Genomic DNA, 23,583 nt, shown 5'->3' with positions numbered 1-23,583 from the left:
GAGGAAACTTGGATCAGCCATAATGAAATGGTGGAGCAGACTTGATGGGCCAAATGGCCAAATTCTGCTCCTGTACCTTATAGTCTAAACAGGTAAGTTAAGAGAAGAGAAATACCAGAAACAGACAATGGGTGAGTGGGAGCTGGATGAGAGGAAATTAGAAGGTTCCGGAAAAGCCCTGGTGTGCAATAGATCTGTAGAGAAGATTGAGTGTACACCCAAGGTGAAGGATGGGTCATTGGAAGTGGGGAGAGAGAACATACTTCAAGTAGAAAGTTCAGTGGGACTAACAGGGCAGTCCTCTACATAGATATTGGGGAGCAGGTAGAATGTGGGCATGGAGACTATGGTACAGGAAGGCCTGGAAAGAAGATCTGAGGAGGTGAGGTCCTCATGGTTGACTATGATTGCACAGGAAGCAGCTTGGGTTTATCTAAGCATACCACAGCCCTCAGCACTCTGTGTTACATTGAACCATTTCAGATGACTAATCTTACCATTAGTGTAATAACTGTCAGTTCTGAAGCCAGATCACAGCCCTGTGATATTAATTATGTTTTTTTTCTCTTCACAGATGCTGTATGGCCTGCTTAGTACTTCCAGCACTCCCTTGTCCTTTAGGTTTCCAGCAATCACTGCTCTGTCCCACAGTTTGTAAGTTCATTCCTTTTCTGCTCTAATTTAGTTCCAGACAGATCAGCTCCCATCATCCTCTTTTAGGGGAACGCCAAAAGCAGTGTGCCCTGGAATCTCTAGTTCCCACCCATCAACAATCACGCCATGTTCTCCCCCACCCTACTACAGACAACACCCCACTCTTTCACATTTTCCCCACCCCATCATAGACATATTCCACCACCTCCCCCACCCACCCCTGCCGTTTATCCACCAATCACAGACCCCCACCCGTTTTCCTACCCTTCTCCTCCCTGGACATTATAATACATCTGTTTTGTCAATTTTCAAGCTGATGGAAGTTCATGAACCTGAAACTCCTGCTCTCTCAGAACTAACTATTGAATGTTTCCAACATTTTCTGTGTTGATTACAAATTTCCAGCATCTGTACTCTTTTTGCTTTGAGATGAGCTGTAACATAGAGTACAGGATGTATTTCCATCTCAGGGTAGGTATACAAACAATTTTCTGGAAGAACTCAATGAGATGAGCAGCATCTGTGGAGGGAAAGGAATTGCTGCCATTTTGGTGTGCATCAGAGGTCAGCTCAAAACCTCGGCAATCCCTTTTCCCCCCACAGGTACTGCTCAACACACCGGTGGTTGCTCCAGACTCCACCACTTTGTATCTCTCAGGACGGGTGCACTGAAGGCTCACCACATCATCTCCTGGGATTGGCTGATCAAGGACGTCATATGAGGAGAGATTTTGTAGTCTGGTCTCTCCTCTCTGGAAGGAAGTGTGATCTTTTTGAAATACACACAATTAGTTCAGGCTTGGCACTGTAGTTTTACGGAAGGTATTTTCCCTGAATGGGAGATCTGGAAAGAGGAATCACAAGATAAAGGATTGGCCACTGAAGACTGAAATAAAAATTGTATTCATCTAGAGGGCGACAGTTCAGGTTTCTAGACCCTGGAGAGAAGTGGATGCTCAGTTGCTCAGGAAAAGAGAAACAGTTTTTTTATGGACGATAAGGAATTCCAATTATATGGGTTTGTGTGGAGGAATGGTATTGAGATAAAAGATCAGCCACAATCTTCCAGAACACTGGAGCAAAGATGACCATCCAAACAGCCCGGTCCTGCTTCCATTTCTTCTTGACCTGCAGCAGCTTCACACAAGACTTCTGCCCAAGCCACCTGCACGTGAAATTACCAACGTAATTTTGGCAATACAAAGTACTGCTATGGTACCCTGCAGATTACCAACGTCATGAAAATGAAGTGCTTTGACAAATGTGAATAGTATCAATCACACAAGGTAATACTGCAGAGAAATGGAACAAGGAGATTGTGTGTGAGACACAGGGAATACAGATGCTGGAACCAGAGCAACAATGTACTGAAAGAACTCAGCAAGTCAGGCAGCAATTGTGAGAGCAAAGAACTGATGTTTCAGGTTGAAACTCTGGCATCAGGACTGAAAGTGGAAATGCATAATGGCCAGTATAAAGAGAGGCTGGGGAGTGGAGAGACAGGAGTCTGAGGCAACTGGTGGACTGGGAGCAGAGAGACAGGAGTCTGAGGCAACTGGTGGACTGGGAGCAGAGAGACAGGAGTCTGAGGCAACTGGTGGACTGGGAGCGGAGAGACAGGAGTCTGAGGCAACTGGTGGACTGGGAGTGGAGAGACAGGAGCCTGAGGCAACTGGTGGACTGGGAGCAGAGAGACAGGAGCCTGAGGCAACTGGTGGACTGGGAGTGGAGAGACAGGAGTCTGAGGCAACTGGTGGACTGGGAGTGGAGAGACAGGAGTCTGAGGCAACTGGTGGACTGGGAGCGGAGAGACAGGAGTCTGGGGCGACTGGTGGACTGAGAAGGGTGCATGAAGACAGAAGAGCAGCTGGGCAGTGGGAGATAGTGGCAGGAGAATGGCAGACAGAGGCAAACAAAAACAGACAAAGATGGGAGGCAGCTGCTGGAAGAAGATGAGAAGGAACACAAAGTACTACCAGTTCTGGACTGAGAATGGAAAGATTAGGGGAGAGGTCTACGACAGTTGGAATCAGACCTGGATAGGGGAGTTGAGGGGATCCTGAGTGAGTAACCGTTGGATGGAACTGGGGAGAGAACAAAGATGAGTTATTAGGAGCTGGGTTGCAATAAAGGACAAAGCAGGCAGGACTGATGGAAGCAGCTATGCTTGCCTTTTCATTGTCTATGTGGAACAGTCCATGTTCCAAGCCTTTCCTGGTAATGCTCCCCAATTCTTTCTGCGTTTCAGTGATGACTGCATTAATGCTGCTTTATGCACCCATGCTAAGCTCGTCAATTTCATCAACTTTGCCTCCAACTTCCACTCTGCTCTTAAATTCATTTGGTCCATTTCTGATACTTCTCTCCCCTTTCTCTGGAGACAAACTGTCTACTGCTATCTTTCATAAACCTACTGACTTCCATGGCTACCTTGACTATACCCACCCTGTTTCCAGTAAAAATACCACCCCTTTTCTCAATTCCTTCATCAAGGCCACACCTGTTCCCAGGATGAGGATTTTCTTTCCAGAAAATTAAAGATATCTTCCTTCTTCAAAGGAGGAGGTTTCCCTTCCTCCACCATTGATGCTGTCCTCACCTGCATCTCCTCCATTTCCCAGACATCCACCCTCACCCCATCTTCCACCACCTTAACAGGGATAAAATTACTCATCCTAAAAAAACACACCATAAGCCTCATCCAGCACATCATGTTCCACAACATCCACCATCTTCAACAAACCCAAACACATCTTTACTTCCCTCCCACTCTTCATCTTCTGCAGGGATCACTTCCTCCGCAATTCCCTTGTCCATTACAGTGCCTGAAGCTTGTAACTCCTCCAGAGTTGTCATAAGTCTCTTGGTAGCCTCGCTCACTAGTCCCCTTCTTGCACGGTCTCTCAGGTTTTGAGGATGGCCTGCTCTACGCAGATTTACAACTGTGCCATATTCTTTCCATTTCTTGATTGACTAAACTGTACTCCAATGGATATTTAGTGACTTGGAAATTTTCTTGTATCCTTCTCCTGACTTGCGCTTTTCACTAACTTCTTCGCGGAGTTGCTTGGAGAGTTATTTTGTCTTCATGGTGACACACACAAAATGCTGCAGGAACTCAGCACCCCAGGCAACATCCATGGAAAAGTTTACAGTCGACGTTTCAGGCTGAGATACTTCAGCCGGACTGGAGAAAATAAAATGGGGGGGGAACACAAGGTGATAGGTGAGACCAGGAGGGGGAGGGGTGAAGTAAAGAGCTGGGAAGCTAACTGGTGAAAGGGATACAGGGCTGGAGAAGGGGGAATCTAACAGGAGAGGACAAAAGGCCATGGAAGAAAGAAAAGGGTGGGGGGAGGAGCACCAGAGGGAGGCGATGGGCAGGCAAGGAGATAAGATGAGGGATGGAAAAGGGGATGGGGTGCCATTACCAGACGTTCGACAAATTGATGTTCATGCCATCAGGTTGGAGGCTACCCAGATGGAACATAAAGAGTTGCTCCTCCAACTTGAGTGTGGTGTATTAGAGGAGGCCATAGATAGACATGCCAGAATAGGAATGTGAAGTGGAATTAAAATGGGTGGCCGCTGTGAGATCTTGCTTTTTCTGGCATAGGTGTTCGGTGAAGTGGTCTCCCAATCTATGTTGGGTCTCACCGATATACAAGAGGCCACATAGGGAGCACCCGGTACAATAGATGACCCCAAAAAAGTCACAGGTGAAGCGTTGTCTCAACTGGAAGGACTATTTGAAGCCCTGAATGGTAGTGAGGGAGGAGGTGCAGGGGCATGTGTAGCATTTGTTCCGCTTGCATGGGTAAGTGCCAGGAGGGAGATCAGTGAGGAGGGATGAATGGACAAGGGAGTCACATAGGCTGCGATCCCCATGGAAAGCAGAAAGTGGGGTGGAGGGGAAGATGTGCTTGGTAGTGGGATCTTGTTGGAGATGGCAGAAGTTACAGAGAATTATGTGCTGGAAGGGTGATAGGTGAGGACAAGGACCCTATCCCTGGTGGGTTGGTTGGAGGATGGCAGATGTGCACGAAATAGAAGAGATGTACTTGAGGGCATCGCTGATGGAGGAGGAAAGGGAGCCCCTTTCTTTGAAGGAGGAGGACATCTTCTTCGTTCTGGAATGAAAAGCCTCATTCTGAGAGCAGATGCAGCAGAGATGGAGAAATTGAGAAGGGGGTGGCATTTTTACAAGTAACAGGGCGGTAAGAGGTATAGTCCAGGTTGCTGTGAGAATCAATGAGTTTGTAATAGATATCAGTGGATAGCATTCTCCAAACAAAGAGACAGAGATCGTGAAAGGAGAGGGAGGTGTCAGAAAATTTGAGGGTAGGGTGGAAACTGGAGGCAAAGTTGATGAAGTCAATAAGCTCAACATGGCTGCAGGAAGCAGCATCAATGCTGTTGTCAACGTAGCGTAGGAAAATTGGGGGGAGTGGCACCAGTGTAGTCTCGGAACATAATTGTTCCACGTAGTCGACAAAAAGGCAGGCATAGCTGGTACCCATGCGGGTGCCCATGGCTATATCTTTTGTTTGACGGAAGTGGGAGGAGCCAAAGGAAAAATTATTAAGAGTGAGGACAAGTTCCGCTAGACGGAGGGGTGTGGTGGTGGTGGAGGGGAACTGGTTGGGTCTGGTGTCCAGAAGGAAATGGGGAGTTTTTGAGGCCTTCCTGGTGGGAAGATGGAAGTGTACATGGACTGAGCATCCATAGTGAAAATAAGATGATGGGGGCTAGGGAACTTTAAATCATTGAAAAAATCCAGAGTGTATGAAGTGTCACGGATGTTGGTAGGAAGGGACTGAACCATGGGGGATAAAACAGAGTCAAGGTATGCAGATATGAGTTCAGTGGGGCAGGCATAAGCTGAAACAAGCGGGTTTGTGGATCTTGGGTAGGGGTTAGAAAGGGGAGATGTGGGCCTTGGAAACTATGAGGTTGGTGATGGTATGGGAGAGAATGGCCTGGTCTCCTTAGTGGGGTACAGTTCAAGGGGTAAGTAAGAGGAGGTGTCTGAGAGTTGTCACTGGGCCTCAGCAAGGTGGAGGTCAGTCCGCCAGACTACTACAGCACCCCCGCTTATCTCGGGGTTTGATGGTGAGGAGAGAGTGGAGAGCAGAGCGCTTGGAAGGAGTGAGGTTGGAATTGGAGAGAGGTTGGTTGGAATTGTTGTTGCCCTGTTGGCAGTTAGCAATAATCCAGAGCATGCAGAAGACCAGGTTGAGGAGTCCAGGAAGAGGAGGAGAGTTGAAGACAGGAGAAAGGGTCATCAGTGTGGGTGGGGAGCCTTTGCCAAAGAAGTAGGATTGGAGATGGAGGCGGCGGAAGAAAACCTTGGCACCTTGGCGGGCGCAGAACTCACTGAGGTGTGGGTGCAGGGGAACAAAGGTGAGGCTCCCACTGAGGACAGAACGCTCTGCCTCAGAGAGGGGAAGGTCAGAGGGAATAGTGAAGACCCAGCATGGCTGACAGCTGGGACCGGAAAGGGGAAGAGGGTTGGTAGTGCCCGAGGACAAGGGAGGTTTGGGGTGTTCAGGGATGGTGGGGTGAGAGGAAGGTGGAGTCTCCGAGGACCCAAGGGCTGGTGGTGGGACCTGAAAGAGAGAGGATTGCAGAATGGTGGTGGGGGAAGGTGAGACGGAAGTTCCAGCAGCAGCACTTGGAAGACCCGGCCTGGAAGCAAGGGTGGAATCATAGTTGGAGGTTGCACAACTGGCACTTGGAAGGTGTCCGAGGTTGTTGGAACCTACATTGGTGGTGGTGGAGTCCGGGTTTTGATTCTGCTCTGGATGTTTAGAGCTGTTGAGGTCAGCAGGAGGGATTGCGGTCTGGAGACGTCCAGACCTGCCAATGTTGGAGACAGCAGATTCTGTGGTCTGTAGACAGGCTATCTTCTGATCATTGCAGGACATGAGAAAGTTAAAGAACCGGCTATTAAAAGCCGGTGGAGGATAAAGCAGCAGACGTCCATTACAGGCAGTGGAGAGAAGAATTCCAGAGTTGTGGAAGTGACTGGGATCGAAACACTGGGTACCTCCTCATGGCAGAAAGCATAGAATGCAGTGGGAAAAGCAGTCAATTTAATGCAAGTACCTGGGGTCCTCCGAGGGTTCAAATCGAAAGACTTTAAAATGGATCTGGAAGCCATGTGGTATAAGCTGGCCGCGAAGACATATTCCCAGGAATGGTATGTGGTTGTGGTGGCGGGTCTGGGTTAGCACGTAGTCAAAGAGTCATTGGGCCACAAAGATCACAGAGGGGGATCAGTGAGAGAGGGAAGATTTAAACTTCTTCAGGGTAGGCATCCCTGTAAGAGACTTCGCAATGTAGTAATCCAATCACAAACAAGAGAAAATCTGCAGCTGCTGGAAATCCAAGCAACACACACAAAATGCTGAAGGAACTCAGCACCTTGTGTGTATTGCTTGCATTTTCAGTGTCTGCAGATTTTCTCTTGTGTGTCTTCATGATGTAGTTTTAGCCAGGATACTGACTCACCAGCAATTGGACCTTCTAGATACAGGTGTATTTTTACTACAATCAATTGAAACACCTTGACTGCACACAGGTCTCCAAAACCAAATCTCCACTTAACTAATTATGTGACTTCTAAAACCAACTGGCTGCATCAGTGTTAATTTGGTGTGTCATATTAAAAGGGGGTGAATACTTATGCAATCAATTATTTTACATTTTATAATTGTAATTAATTTAGATCACTTTGTAGAGATCTGTTTTCACTTTGACATGGAAGAGTCTTTTTCTATTGAGCAGTGTAAAAAAAAATCCAAATTAAATTCACTGTGATTTAATGTAAAACAATAAAACATGAGGGGGATGAATCCTTTTCTAGGCACTGTACATCCCTCCCCACTAATCTCCGTCCTGGCACTCATCCCTGTGAGCAGAAGTACTACATCTGCCCATTCACCTCCTGCCTCGCTTACATTCCTCCCAGGTGAGCCAACATTTCACCTGCGAATATCTTGGGATTGTCTATGGTATTTAGTGCTCCTGATGTGGTCTCCGGCATAGATTGGGGGACCACTTTGTCGAGCACCTACGTTCCATCCACAAAAAGCAGGATTTTCATTTCAATTCCAATCTCCATTCCTATTTTGGCATGTCAATCTCTACAGCCATGATAGATAGATAGATGGATACTTTATCGATCTCAAGGGAAATTCGTGTCACAGTCGCATTATAAGTGCACGGATACAAATATTAGAAGAGAAGTAGAAAGAAAAACAAAAGTTACCACAAGCAGCCTAACAGGAGGGGGTCATCACTTCCCCAGCTATAGCTTGGCTCATTATAGAGCCTAATGGCCCAGACTAAGAATGACCTCATAAAGCGCTCTCTGGGGAAGTGCAGTTGTCTTAGTCTGTTACTAAAGGTGCTCCTCTGTTCAGCCAAGGTGGCATTCACAAGGTGAGAAACATTGTCCAGAATTGCCAGGATTTTCTATAGGGTTCTTTATTCTACCACAGCCTCCGGTGTGTCCATTTTAACTTCCATAACAGAGACTGCCTTTCTAATCAGTTTACTGAGCCTGTTGGCATCACCTGTGTTGATTTTTTTGCCTCAGCACACCACCACATAGAAGACTGTACTGGCGACAACAGACTTGTAGAACATGTGAAGGAGGGGCCTGCATACTCCAAAGGACCTCAGTCTCCTCTGGAAGTAGAGGCGACTCTGGCCCTTGTACACAGCCTCTGTGTTGGTGCTCCACTCAGGTCTGTCATCTAGGTACTTACAGGTCCTCATCACTTCCACATCTTCACCACTAATAGTAAAGGGATCAATGCAGGTTTAGTCTTCCTAAAGTCCATCACCATCTCCTTTGTCTTACTGATGTTGAGCAGCAGATGATTCAGCTTGCACCATTTGACAAAGTTGTCCACCAGGGCCCTGTATTCATCCTCCCTTTGTACACCCAACTATTGCTGATTCATCAGAGAATTTCTGCAGGTGACATGACTCAGTGTTGTATTTAAAGTCAAGGTATGCAGGGTAAATACAGTCCTCTGTAGGGCCCCAGTGCTGCTTTACAGCCATGTCTGACTCGCAGCTCTGAAGCCGCACATACCGTGGTCTGCCATTTACGTAATCCATTATCCAGGATACAACGGAAGTGCCATTCGGCATTGAATAGAGCTTTTCCCCAGCATATGGGCTGTATGGTATTGAAGGCACTTGAGAAATCAAAAAACACAATCCTCACAGTGTTGCCCTGCTTATCCAAATGGGAGTAGGCTCTGTCCAGCAGGTAGATGGCAGCATCACCGACTACAGTGTGCTCCTGGTAGGCAAACTGCAGGGGATTGAGAGCTAATCTGACCATGGGTCGGAGGTGAGCCAAGTCTAGCCTCTCTTGGGACTTCATGACAAATCCAATCTCAGGTTGGCGGAGCAAAACCTTACATTCTGTTTGGTTAGTCTCCAAACCGAGGGCACTAATATCGATTTCCTTAACTCTGATAAATCTTTCTCTCTTCTTCAATTCCCTGCTCTGGCTCCCCTCTTACTTCTCTTCTCCTCACCTGCTCCTGGGTCCCCTCCTCTTTCCATTTCTCCCATGATCAACTCTCCTGTTATCAGATTCCTTCTTCTCCAGCCCTTTCCCTTTTCTAACTAACACTTCCCAATTTCACCTTACTTCACCCCCCCTCCCTCACATACTTGGCTTCACCTATCACCTTTAGTTGGTACTCTTTCTGCTCTCCCCTTCTTATTCTGCCTTCTTCCCCCTTCCTTTCCAGTCCTGATCAGCCTGAAATATTGACTGTTGATTTATTTCCGTAGATGCCACCTTACCCTGTGGAGTTCCTCCAGCACTTTGGGTGTGTTCTGGATTCCCAGCAAATGCAGATTCCATTGTGTTTAGGACTAGAAGAGGATCAGGAGTAAGAGAGGTATGAAGGAGAAAAGGGGGAAAGAGAACCCACCAGTGGGGAAAGATAACTAATATCAGAAAACTGCATGTTCCGGCCACTGGCCTGTAGAGTGTTGAGGCTGAAAGTGAGATACTGTTCCTCTCCTGACCTTTGACGTTGACAACACTGAGAATCTCTATATCACTGTCAGACAAGCAAACCTGGGCCCAGCAGCTGAAGGAGTTAGTACAGGTGTCCCCCGCTTTTCAAACGTTCGCTTTACAAAACGAAAGACCTACATTAGTTCCCTGTTTTCGCTAACAGAAGGTGTTTTCACTGTTACGAAGAAAGGCGTGAAAAAAAGCAGCGTGCGAAAAAAAAGGCAGCGCGTGCCCCGAACAGCCAAGCTCCTCCCCCGTAACTGCATTCTAGCAGCCATTGCTTAAACACGTGCTTTATCTCGATTTATTTCGTGCATCCATTAGCAAGATGAGTTCGAAGGTATTGGAAAAACCTAAAAGAGCTCGTAAGGGTGTTACACTTAGCATAAAACTAGACATAATTAAGCGTTTCGATCATGGTGAACGAAGTAAGGACATTGTCCGCACGTTGAACTTGCCAGCATCCACCATTCGCACTATTTATACGCAGAGAGAAAGCTGCCGATGTTACTGTTGGTTCTGCTGGTAGCAAAGTGGTCTCTCTTAATCAGCATCCAGTAATGGATAAAATGGAAAGTCTATTGCTTGAGTGGATTGATGGGTGTACAAAACCTGGTGTTATCATATACTTAAGGAGAAATCAGTCAGTCTTTTTAATAAGCTGAAACAGAAAGCACTGGCTGATGGTGATGAAAGTGTTGCCAAAGTGGAATTTAAAGGTAGTCATGGGTGGTTTGATCAGTTTCTGAGGCGAGGGCAGCTTCATAGTTTAACGTTTACTGGAGAGAGTGCTTCGGCTGATACTGAAGCTGCCGAAAAGTTCCCAGCAGAACTGAAGAAAATAATTACAGAAGGTGGTTATTCGTATAAGCAAGTGTTAACTGTGATGAAACTGCAATTTACTGGAAAAAATTGCCGAGTAGGACATTTATTTCGATAGAAGAAAAGCAGGCTAAGGGACACAAGGCATCGAAGGACAGGTTTACCCTAATGCCTATTATTAACGCCACTGGTGATGCTGTCCTTAAGCCTCTACTAGTGTACCATTCAGAAAATCCGAGGGCACTTAAAACACTTCCCGTTGTGTTCTGTTCACATCCAAGCAGTTGGAATACCCAAGTGCTTTTTTCTGAGTACATGAGCGGATACGTTAGTCCTTTTGTTGAAAAATACTGTAGAGAAAATAACTTGAGAAAGCAGGATCTCCCAGTGGCCACACATTTTAATTCCACATCCCATTCCCATTCTGACATGTCTATCCACGGCCTCCTCTACTGTAAAGATGAAGCCACACTCAGGTTGGAGGAACAACACCTTATATTCCGTCTGGGTAGCCTCCAACCTGATGGCATGAACATCGACTCCTCTAACTTCCGCTAATGCCCCACCTCCCCCTCGGACCCCATCTGTTACTTATTTTTATACACACATTCTTTCTCTCACTCTCCTTTTTCTCCCTCTGTCCCTCTGAATATACCCCTTGCCCATCCTCTGGTTCCCCCCCCCTTTCTTCCTGGACCTCCTGTCCCATGATCCTCTCGTATCCCTTTTGCCTATCACCTGTCCAGCTCTTGGCTCCATCCCTCCCCCTCCTGTCTTCTCCTATCATTTTGGATCTCTCCCTCCCCCTCCCACTTTCAAATCCCTTACTCACTCTTCCTTCAGTTAGTCCTGATGAAGGGTCTCGGCCTGAAACGTCGACTGTACCTCTTCCTAGAGATGCTGCCTGGCCTGCTGCATTCACCAGCAACTTTTATGTGTGAACCTCGACAATAGGTGTCTTGTGATTGTCGATAATTGTGCTGCTCAAACGCCTGCCATTATCGAGTATGGCGGTAACGTTCGTGTTGCGTTCTTACTGCCGAATACGACATTGTTGCTGCAGCTGTACGACCAAGGCCTAATAGCCACAATTAATGCTTACTATACGCAAAATGTGATGCGTTTTATTGTAAGTGCCATTGACAGAGACAGCAACTCCAAAGCATCATTGCGAGAGATCTGGAAAGACTACAATATAAAATTGGCAATCGCCAACATTGGAGATGCTCCCGATAGGCTAACAGTCTCGATGAGAAATGGCGTTTGGAGGAAACTACGTCCCGAAGCAGTGAACAATTTTAAAGGCTTCGAACCATCAACAATAAATACGGCAATAGTGATCTTGGCTAAGGAGGCTGGGTTTGTGGAAGTTGACGAAGATGATGTTGAAGAGGTTTTCGCATCCCATGACCAAGAACTGACAGATGAAGAGCTGCTGCAATTGCAAGAGGAAAGGATAACAATCGAAACTGAACGCAGTAGCGAACAGACCGAAAGTGAAGCCGTCCAGGAACTGAACGGGAAGCAATTGCGTGAGATTTTCGCTGCGATTGACAGCACTGCAATGATTGCAGAAAAGTATGACTTTAATTTTGAAAGGGTACGTAGGTTTAGGGCAGGTTTGCAGGATGTTTTGAGTGCTTACAAAGAACTGTATGATCTAAAAATGCGCGAGGCTAAGCAGTCAAGCATACTGTCGTTTTTCAAGCCTTGCACATCAGCCACAGCAGACGACGAACCTCGACCTTCGACATCGAGGCAGGCAGACACAGAAGAAGATGACCTGGCTGCCCTATTGGAAATAGACTACGATGAGATGACACCCCAGTCTCCTCTACCTCCCACCACCCCAACCTCCGATGACTCAGCCTAACGCACCATCCCGATTCCCGTAAGTGAAACTACACTGTACATACATTATTTCTACTTTATATAGGCTGTGTATTTTTGTGTTATTTGGTACGATTTGGCAGCCTCATAGCTTAAAGGTGACTGGAGAGAGTGCTTCCGCCGACAGCGCATGCGTGAGATTTTCGCTGCGCTAGACAGAGCTTCAATGATTGCAGAAAAGTATTTCTACTTTATATAGGCTGTGTATTTATCATATCATTCCTGCTTTTCCTATATGTTACTGTTATTTTAGGTTTTATGTGTTATTTGGCATGATTTGGTAGGTTATTTTTTGGGTCTGGAAACGCTCAGAAAATTTTCCCATATTAATAAATGGTAATTGCTCCTTCACTTTATGACATTCCGGCTTACGAACCGTTTCGTTGGAATGCTCTACCTTCGGATAGCAGGGGAGACCTGTGTACGGGGTCTTTCTTTTTTTTATGTTAAATTTAAAATGGCTTCTTTGTTATGTTAAATGCTGAGAGAGTCTCTAGCTAGACAGTTGCTTGGGTTAATACGGACAGCAGGATGCTATTAGCCAATGGGTGTCCATGTATCGTTCTGTTTTCGGATGATAATACTGGAACATATGATACATATGTAACATAGGACGGGGTTTTTGGCGGGGAGTCGGAGGAGAGACGGGGAGGACGGTGGAGAGACGGGGAGTGGGAGGGGAGACGGGGAGTTGGAGGGGAGGCGGGGAGTCGGTGGGGAGGCGGGGAGTCGGAGGGGAGACGGGGAAGACGGAGGAGAGACGGGGAGGGCGGAGGAGAGACGGGGAGGGCGGAGGAGAGACGGGGAGGGCGGAGGAGAGACGGGGAGGGCGGAGGAGAGACGGGGAAGACGGAGGAGAGACGGGGAGGGCGGAGGAGAGACGGGGAGGGCGGAGGAGAGACGGGGAGGGCGGAGGAGAGACGGGGAGGGCGAAGGAGAGACGGGGAGGACGGAGGGGAGACGGGGAGTCGGAGGGGAGACGGGGAGTCGGAGGGGAGACGGGGAGTCGGAGGGGAGACGGGGAGTCGGTGGAGAGACGGAGAGACGGGGAGTCGGTGGAGGGACGGTGGAGAGACGGGGAGTCGGAGGGGAGACGGGGAGTCGGAGGGGAGACGGGGAGGACGGTGGACGGGGTTTTTGATGGGGAGTCGGAGGAGAGTTGGGGAGTCGGTGGAGAGACGGGGAGTCGGTGGAGAAATGCGGAGGACGGTGGAGAGACGGGGAGGGCGGAGGGGAGACGGGGAGGACGGTGGGGAGACGGGGAGGACGGAGGGGAGACGGGGAGTCGGAGGGGAGACGGGGAGTCGGAGGGGAGACGGGGAGTCGGAGGGGAGACGGGGAGTCGGTGGAGGGACGGTGGAGAGATGGGGAGTCGGAGGGGAGACGGGGAGTCGGAGGGGAGACGGGGAGGACGGTGGACGGGGTTTTTGATGGGGAGTCGGAGGAGAGTTGGGGAGTCGGTGGAGAGAAGGGGAGTCGGTGGAGAGACGGGGAGTCGGTGGAGAGACGGGGAGTTGGTGGAGAAATGCGGAGGACGGTGGAGAGACGGGGAGGACAGTGGAGAGACGGGGAGTCGGAGGAGAGACGGGGAGGACGGTGGAGAGACGGGGAGTCGGAGGAGAGACGGGGAGGACGGTGGAGAGACGGGGAGGACGGTGGAGAGACGGGGAGGACGGTGGAGAGACGGGGAGTCGGAGGGGAAACGGGGAGTCGGAAGGGAGACGGGGAGGACGGTGGACGGGGTTTTTGATGGGGAGTCGGAGGAGAGTCAGGGAGTCGGTGGAGAGACGGGGAGGACAGTGGAGAGACGGGGAGGACGGTGGAGAGACGGGGAGTCGGAGGGGAGACGGGGAGTCGGAGGGGAGACGGGGAGTCGGAGGGGAGACGGGGAGTCGGAGGGGAGACGGGGAGTCGGAGGGGAGACGGGGAGTCGGAGGGGAGACGGGGAGGACGGTGGACGGGGTTTTTGATGGGGAGTCGGAGGAGAGTCAGGGAGTCGGTGGAGAGACGGGGAGGACGGTGGAGAGGTGGAGAGATGGAGAGGACGGTGGAGAGACGGGGAGTCGGTGGAGAGATGGGGAGGACGGTGGAGAGACGGGGAGGACGGTGGAGAGACGGGGAGGACGGTGGAGAGACGGGGAGTCGGAGGAGAGACGGGGAGTCAGTGGAGAGATGGGGAGTCGGAGGAGAGATGGGGAGTCAGAGGAGAGACGGGAAGGAGGGTGGACGTGCGGAAAGGCTCCGGTCGATCACTCCGGGTGCTCCCGAGCCGTCAGCCGACAGGGTCCGGGTGGTCGTCAGGAATCGATTGAGCTCCAATGGTTGCACACAAAGAACTTGGACTTTGATAAGTCTTGGCGCCTTTTTTGTCATTACTTCCTTTTCTGTATGGAATTTATATTAATGTCATAGACAGTAATATCTATAAAGTGTACTTGGTAAAACGTACTGGGTGTGCTGGCTGATGATTGATGTCTGGGATTGATTCGGGCGGCGACCGACCCTGTGGGAAGTGTTGCGGCAGGTGCTGGGTGGGATTACCCCTAGACATATACGAGCCAATATAACTGAGCGTTACACCTGTATCTCAGCTCCTTCTCTCCCTCTCCTGTAATGAACTCCCACTTCCCAGGAGTTAGCTCTCCAACATTTTATCAATGATTGTTGGGGCAGTGACAACACCAGCATTGACAGAAATAACTGATATAAGCACTCTAATGAGAACAGACACCTTGCTATCTTCTCCCCTCCAGCAGCAAATTTCTGAAAACAACTAAGAGATGCTGGCCCACTCGCTGGAGATGGTCAATGCAAGTGCTTACTTGTCAATGCAGATCTTCTCCACCTGTGGAACCAGGACCTGCAGCAGTCGCATGATGGTTTGTAGAGGGAGTTTAGATTTCCATGATGTTACCTGCAGATTAAATGTCACACACAGCAAGGGCAGGGTTAGTACCACGCAAAGCCAGTGATGTACAAACAATTAAATATACAGCAAGACCCAAGTAACTATTGGGTAGTCCAATACAATAAACTAATATGTTTAAACCCATCAGTCAATGTTACAGACAGATCTAGTGCATTTGTTAGTACTAATAGTACTGACAGGGTATACAGCAACTCACTTTAACTTCTGCTCAGACTCATTGCTGGTGGAAGAAGCCTGCAGCCGAAATAACCCAAAACATGGTTCACCGGCAAGGAAACTCCCTCCATTCCAACCTATCACATCCTCACTCCAAAGCCAGAAAGTGTAAAACAGAGGATTTAAATGATGGTCACTGGGAATCCCAAGGTCAGAGTCATACAGCACTTAGACTGTTCAACCTACTACACCAATGCGCAGATGAGAAGAAGGGGTAAGAAGGAAACCAGAATAGGGAATGGAAAAAGAGAGAAGAGGGTGAGGGGGAGAAATTTCCAGAAGTTAGAGAAATCATTGTTCACACCATCAAGTTGAAGGCTACCCAGATTGAATACAAATGATGAATAGTACTGATAGGGTATTCAGCAACTCACTTTAACCTCTGCTCAGACTCATTGCTGGTGGTAGAAGCCTGCAGCCTAAATAACCCAAAACATGGTTCACCGGCAAGGAAGCTCCCTCCATTCCAACCTATCATGGCAAAAGAGGAGGACATGGACTAAATTGCTGGAATGAGAACCGGAAGTAGAATTAAAATAGGTGGCCACTGGGAAAATCCGTCTCGGTTCTCATCACCATGACCGCACACATACAGTGCCTTGTAAAAGTATTTGGCTCTCAACCCGTTGTTCACATAAAGGAGTATAACAATCAGAGATTTTGATCAATTTAACTGAGAATTTTTATTTGTGAATCACAAGCTCCTTTTTTTCCCCAAAGCTGAGTGCAAAAAAACAGGGAAAACTGTAAAGCAATTGTAAAACTAAAACTTCAAAAGCTGATATGTCAGCTGATCAAAAGTATTCACCTCCCCCCCCCCACTTTTGCTCAATACTTAGTTGAATCACCACTCACAGTTATTATAGCAGTCTTTTTAGATAAGTCTCTATTAGCTTTCCATAATGTGAAGGAGCAAGGTTTGCCCATTTCTACTTGCAAAATTGTTCAAGCTGTGCCAGGTTAGTTGGAGAGCGGCGGTGGACAGCAATCTTAAAGTCTTTTCCGAGACGTTCGATCAGTTCAGGGTCAGGGCTTTGACTGGGCCACTCAAATATGTGAATTTACTTCATTTGAAGCCACTCCATAGTTGTGCTAGTTGTGTGTTTTGGGTCATTGATCCTGCTGAAAGATGGACTTCCTCCCCAGTTAAAGCTTTCTGGCAGAGACTAGGAGGTTTCTATCCAGGATCTCTTTGTATTTAGCAGAACTCATCTTCCCATCAATTGTAACCAGATTTCCAATCCCAGCTGCTGTAAAGTATCCCCAGGGCATGATGCTACCTACACCATCATGATGCAACCTTTACAGTAGGGTTGGTGTTACCTAGCAAATATACAGTGTTAGATTTCACAGTATTAGCTAAATCCACATCCTTGAGTGGCCCAGTCAAAGCCCACTTAAAGATGAGGTTAAAATGTTCCACTTTAGTCGCCTCTAACCATAAGACCTTCTTCCACATCTTTACAGTATCTTCTAAGTGACGCTTTGCTAAGTCTTTATGGGCAAGGTTATGCTTTTTCTTAAGTTCAGGTTTCTTACTTACACTCTTCTATTAATATCCTTTTTGTGCAAGACTTTAGAGATTATGGAGCCACGAACTTCATCTCTAGTTGCAGCCACTGACTTCTGCAGAGTGACTGTTGGTGTCACAGTAGCCAACCTCCTCTGGTGGCTACGTTTAGAGAAGCGGCCTGACCTAGGCAGGGTAGGTGTGGTTTCATATTTTTTCAACTTTTTCATGTTGGACTATACTGAGCTCTGAGGTATGTTCGGTATTTTTGAGATGGTCTTGCACCCTTCCCCAGATTTGTGTTTCTCTATGATCAGTTCTCTAACTTGTCTTGAATGCGCTTTTGTCTTCATTTTGGTTTGGTTTGTTGAAAATCTACTATACTATTGGACCTTACAGAGAGTGAGGGGCATTTATTCAGGTTATCCTTCAATTTTCTGTATCAAAAAATTGCATGAGTTGGTAAGGTATTATAAAGTATTGCATATGAGGAAAGCTAGTGGAATTACAGTGCTTATAAAAAGTATTCACCCCCTTGGAAGTTTACATGTTTTATTGTTTTACAACATTGAATCACAGTAGATTTAACTTGGCTTTTTTGACACTGATCAACAGAAAAAGACTCCTTCATGTCAAAGCGAAAACAGATCCCTATAAGGTGATCTAAATTAATTAAAAATACAATGCAAAATAATTCATTGCATAAGTATTCAGCCCCTTCAAATCAGTATTTATTAGATGTACCTTTAGCAGCAATTGCAGCCTTGAGTCTGTGTGGATAGGTCTCTATCAGTTTTGCACAAGTGGACACTGCAATTTTTCCCCATTCTTCTTTACAAAACTGCTCAAACTCTGTCAGATTGCATCGGGATCATGAGTGAACAGCCCTTTTCAAGTCCAGCCACAAATTCTCAATTAGATTGAGATCTGGACTCTGACTTAGCCACTCCAGCACATTAACTTTGTTGTTTTTAATAAATTCCTACATAGCTTTGGCTTTACATATAGGGTCAATGTCTTGCTGGAAAACAAATCTCCCAAGTCGCAGTTCTCTTGCAGGTTTTCCACCAGGATTTCCCTGTATTTTGCTGCATTCATTTTCCTCTCTACCTTCACAAGCCTTCCAGAGCCTGCTGCAGTGAAGCATCCCCACAGCATTATGCAGCCTCCACCGTGCTTCCCCCACAGCATTATGCAGCCTCCACCGTGCTTTACGGTAGGGATGGTGTGTTTTTAAATAATGTGCGGTGGTTGGCTGATGCCAAACATAGCGTTTAGTCTGATGGCCAGAAGGCTCAATTTTGGTTTCATCAGACCATAGAACCTTCTTCCAGGTGACTTCAGAGTCTTCTGGCAAACTCTAGTCGAAATTTCATGTGTGTCTTTTTTTCAAGTGGCTTTCTCTTTGACACTTTCCCATAAATCTGCAACTGGTGAAGCACCTGGGCAACAATTGTTGTATGCATAGTCTCTCCCATTTCAACCACTGAAGCTTGTAACCCCTCCAGAGTTGTTACAGGTCTCTGTGGCCTCCCTCACTAGTCTTCCTCTTGCACGGCCTGCTCTAGGCAGATTTACAGCTGGGCCATATTTTTCCATTTCTTGATGATCAACTTAACTGTACTCCAAGGGGTATTCTAGACCTTCTAGATTCTGGTGTATTTTTACTACAATCAATTGAAGCACCTTGACTGAACTAGGTCTCCGCCCTAAAGCTACGATGAATCTAAGGGAAAGATACCCCCAGGGGTGCCCCAGAGCGGGGAAGGAAGAGCACCCCAGTCGGAACGACAATGAGGAAGCAGTGTGCGTGTGGCAAAATCTGCAAGAACAATCGCGGCTTGAAGATCCACCAAGCGAGGATGAAGTGTTTGGCGGGAGCAGGAGCAGCACAACGCACAGGTGTCCAACTTGGTGAGACGAAGGAGAGGCCAGGCCCAGAGTCACCCTATAGTGCCCGGAACCTCCAAGTGTTGCAAACTAATCCCTCTAACATCAAGTCTAACAGGAGGCGGATCAAATGGCCTGCAGCTAACATGACCTCACTGTGGAAGTAGTTTGATGAAGATGTTAACCAAATTCTGGAGGCAACGGTGAAGGGAAGGGTTGATAGGAAGCTGCAAGCCATGACAACAATTATTGTCAGTATACAAGGAGGCAGGAGAAGAGGAGCGCATTGGCTTGGCCCAGCTGATGTGCATACTACGAAAGAAGATCTGGGTCCTCCGCTGGGCAGAGTGGCATCGGAGGCGTCGTCGTGAAAGGGCCCGAAAACATGCTGCCTTTATTGCCAACCCCTTCAAGTTCACCAAGGAGTTGCTGGGGGAGAAGCACAGTAGGAAACTGGCCTGTTCGCAGGAAGACATAGACCAACATCCAAAGAAGATATATAATGATCCTGAAAGAGAGCAGGAGTTGGGAGAGTGCGACATCCCAATAGACCCACCTGAACCGGATGTGCAGTTCGATATGTCAGAGCTGCAACTAAAGGAAGTCAGAGAGGTCGTCCACAAAGCAAGGGCAAGCTCGGCTCCAGGACCAAGCAACACCTCGTACAAAGTGTACAAGAACTGCCCCAAACTCCTGCTGCATCTGTGGAAGATCCTGAGAATCTTCTGGAGAAGGGAGAAAATCCCAGAACAGTGGAGAGTGGCTGAAGGGGTGTGGATCCCGAAGGAGGAAAATGCCACCTAGATAGATCAGTTCTGCATCATCTCCCTGTTGTGTGTCGAGGTGAAGATCTTCTTCAGTGCCGTTTCTAACCAGCTGTGCACCTACCTAGCAAAGAACACCTATATTGATACATCAGTCCAGAAGGGTGGCATTTCAGGGATGCCGGGCTGTCTGGAGCACATCGGTGTGGTGACACAGCTCATCAGGGAGGCCAGAAAGAACAAGGGCAACCTGTCAGTGTTGTGGCTCGACCTGGCAAATACATATAGCTCCATTCCACACAAGCTGGCGCAGCTCACACTGACCAAATATCACGTCCCCAGCAGAATCAGAGACCTTATCGCTGATTATTACAGCAACTTCAGGATGAGGGTCTCTTCAGGAGCAATTACATCAACCTGGCACAAGGTGGAGGTCGGCATCATCGCAGGGTGCACTATCTCAGTGACAGTGTTCTCCCTAGCCACAAACATGCTCACTAAGTCTGCTGAACCAGAGTGCAGAGGGCCCAGAATGAATTCCGCTCAACGGCAACCACCTATCAGGGCATTCATGGATGACCTCACAGTCACCACAGAATCAGTCCCAGGCTGCCGGAGGATTCTGCAAGGGCTCGAAAAGCTGGTGGAGTGGGCCCGGATGCGTGTCAAACCAGCCAAATCAAGATCGATGGTGCTGAGGAAAGGGAAGGTGGAGAACAAGTTCCGGTTTAGCATCGCAGGCACAGCCATCCCAACCATCACAGAAAAGCCAGTCAAGAGCTTAGGCAAAGTTTTTGACAGCTCTTTAAGGGACACGACATCCATTCAGGCAACCTGCACCGGGTTGGATGGCTGGCTGAAATCTGTGGACAAATCTGGCCTACCTGGGAAATTTAAAGCCTGGGTGTATCAGCATGGCATTCTTCCCAGAATCCTGTGGCCCCTCCTCGTCTATGCAGTTCCGATCTCGACAGTCGAAACCTTAGAGAGGAGGGTTAGCAACCACCTTAGGAGATGGCTGGGGCTGCCAAAGATGGCCAATACCACAGGACATCCATTTGAAGTGAGTAGAGGGAAGTTTAGGGAATATATTAGAGGAAAGTTTCAGAATTCTGAGTGATGGGTGCCTGGAATGCATTGGTGGGAGTGGTGATGGATTCTGATACATTAGGGACACATAAGAGTTCATATTGGCACCAATAACATACAGTTTGTAGGTGTCGGAAAGCACAGGTTGAAGAAAGGGCAAAAAGGGGGACAAAATCGAAAAGGGTTACAGATGCAGGACTGAAGGTGTTATATTTAAAATGCACACACTAAGCTGAATAATACAGATGACCTTGAACCACAGTTAGAGATCGGCAGATATGACGTTGTGAGTATTACTAAGTCACAGCTGAAAGAAGATTATAATTAGGAGCCGAATATTCAAGGATACACATATCATAAGGATAGGCAGGTAGGCAGAGGGACTGGAGTGGCTCTTTTGTGACAAATGAAATCAAATCCTTGGAAAGAGATGACATAGGATCAGAAGATGTAGACTCCTTGTGAAGCTGCAAGGGTAAAAAGACCATGGGGGAGTTTTATACAGGCCTCCAAACAGTAGTCATCTCGTGGGCTACAAATTACAATAGGAGATAGAAAAGGCATGTCAAAAGGGCAATATAATGATAGTCATGTGGATTTCAGTATGCAAGTCGATTGGGAATATCAGGTTGGTGCTGGATCACAAGAGAGAAAATTTGTAGACTGCCAACAAGATTTTTTTTTAAGAACAGCTTCTGGTTCAGCCAACGAGGAAATCAGCTATTCTGGATTGGTGTTCTGTAATAAACCTCATTTGATTAGGCACCTTAAGGTAAAGGAATCCTCTGGAGACTGTGATCATATGATTAATTCAGCACTCACAACAAGCTGGAGGAACTCAGCAGGTCGGGCAGCATCCGTGGAAACGATCAGTCGACGTTTCGGGACGGAACCCTTCGTCAGGACTGAAGAGGGAAGGGGCAGAGGCCCTATAAAGAAGGTGGGGGTAGGGTGGGAAGGAGAAGGTTGGTAGGTTCCAGGTGAAAAACCAGTAAGGGGAATGATAAAGGGGTGGGGGAGGGGAAGCCGGGAGGTGATAGGCAGGAAAGGTGAAGAAGGAATAGGGGAAAACACAATGGGTAGTAGAAGGAGGCGGAACCATGAGGGAGGTGGTAGGCAGCTGGGGGACAGGGGGCAGAGTGACATAGGAATAGGGGAAGGGAAGGGGAGGAAATTACTGGAAGTTGGAGAACTCTATGTTAATACCAAGGGGCTGGAGACTCCCTAGGCAGTATATGAGATGTTGCTCCTCCAGTCTGAGTTTAGCCTCATCATGGCAGTAGAGGAGGCCATGTATGGACATATCCAAATGGGAATGGGAAGCAGAGTTGAAGTGGGTGGCAACCGGGAGATCCTGTCTGTTGTGGCAGACGGAGCGGAGGTGCTCGACGAAGCGGTCGCCCAATCTGCGTCGGGTTTCACCGATGTAGAGGAGGCCGCACCGGGAGCACCGGATACAATAGATGACCCTAACCGACTCACAAGTGAAGTGTTGCCTCACCTGGAAGGACTGTCTGGAGTCCTGAATGGTGGCAAGAGAGGAGGTGTAGGGACAGGTGTAGCACTTACACTTACAGGGATAAGTGCTGGGTGGGAGATCCATGGGGAGGGACGTGTGGATCAGGGAGTCGCGGAGGGATCAATCCCTGCGGAGAGGGGTAGAGGCTGGCGGGGTGGTAGGTGAGGACCAGGGGAACTCTGTCCCTGTTGTGGTGGCAGGAGGATGGGATGGCCCCGGCATCTGCAGAATATTTTCTGTTTATGATATAATTCACCCTACGATTTGAGAGGGAGAAGCAAAAGCCAGGTATAGCAGTATTGCAGTGGAGTAAAGAGAATTACAGAGACATGAAAGAGGAGCTGACCAAATTTGATTGGAATGGGACACTAGCAAGGATGACAACAAACAGAGTTTCTGGGAGCAATTCAGAAGGCACAGGAGAGATACATTCCAAAGAAGTAGTATTCTAAAGTTAGGATGACTCAATCGTGGCTGACAAAGGAAGCTAAAGCCAACAAAAACGTAAAGGAGAGGGCATAAAACAGAGCAAATATTAGACGGAGTTTGAACATTGGGAAAATTTTAAAACAAAATAAAAGGCAACTGTAAAGCAATAAGGAGGGAAAAGATGAAAATATGAAGCTAAGCCAGCCAACAATATCAAAGTGGACACTGAAACATTTTTTGGAAATATAAGGAGTAAAAAGAGGCAAGAGTACATATTGCACCGCTGGAAAATGACGCTACTAGCGGTGGGAGATACTAGCAGTATGCGGGATGTTTGAGAGTGTCGGGGGCAGATGTGAATGTAGTTGCTATTACTAGGGAGAAGGTGCTTGGGAAACTGAAAGGTCTAAACAAGTCACCCGTACCAGATGGAATTTGATGGACTAAATTCCAGGATTCTGAAAGAGGTAGCCTGAAAAGAATGTGGAGGCAATAGTAATGATCATTCAAGAATCACTAGATTCTAGAATGGTTCCTGAGGACTGGAAAATTACGAATGTCACTCCAATCTTCAAGAAGGGAGATGGCTGAACAAAGGAAAATATCAGTCAGCCTGACAGTGGTTGGGAAGAGCTTGGATTCGGTTGTTAAGGATGTGGTTTGTATTAGTGAATTGGATGTGAATGTCTGAGGGTTGAGGAAGGATGTTTAATGTTACAATAGAAAAGTTAGACAGAACATTGGCATATGAAATATTGTCCTGACAGGTGTGAAATGATGTATTTTGGGGAAATGGATAGAGGTAGGACATACACA

General features: G+C 47.7%; 1 protein-coding gene across 1 annotated transcript in view; it reads right to left on the bottom strand.

Annotated features, from left to right (window-relative positions):
• LOC140187201 (protein HID1) overlaps positions 1-23,583 on the bottom strand; it is a 251,216-nt gene that overhangs the window by 15,483 nt on the left and 212,150 nt on the right. The window contains exon 18 of the mRNA XM_072242269.1: positions 15,244-15,335. Coding sequence (XP_072098370.1) covers positions 15,244-15,335 — 92 coding nt within the window. The remainder of the gene's footprint in view (positions 1-15,243; positions 15,336-23,583) is intronic.

Source organism: Mobula birostris, chromosome 24, assembly GCF_030028105.1.
Source record: "Mobula birostris isolate sMobBir1 chromosome 24, sMobBir1.hap1, whole genome shotgun sequence".
Classification (NCBI taxonomy): Eukaryota; Metazoa; Chordata; class Chondrichthyes; order Myliobatiformes; family Myliobatidae; genus Mobula; species Mobula birostris.
This window is presented reverse-complemented; position numbering and strand designations above follow the sequence as displayed.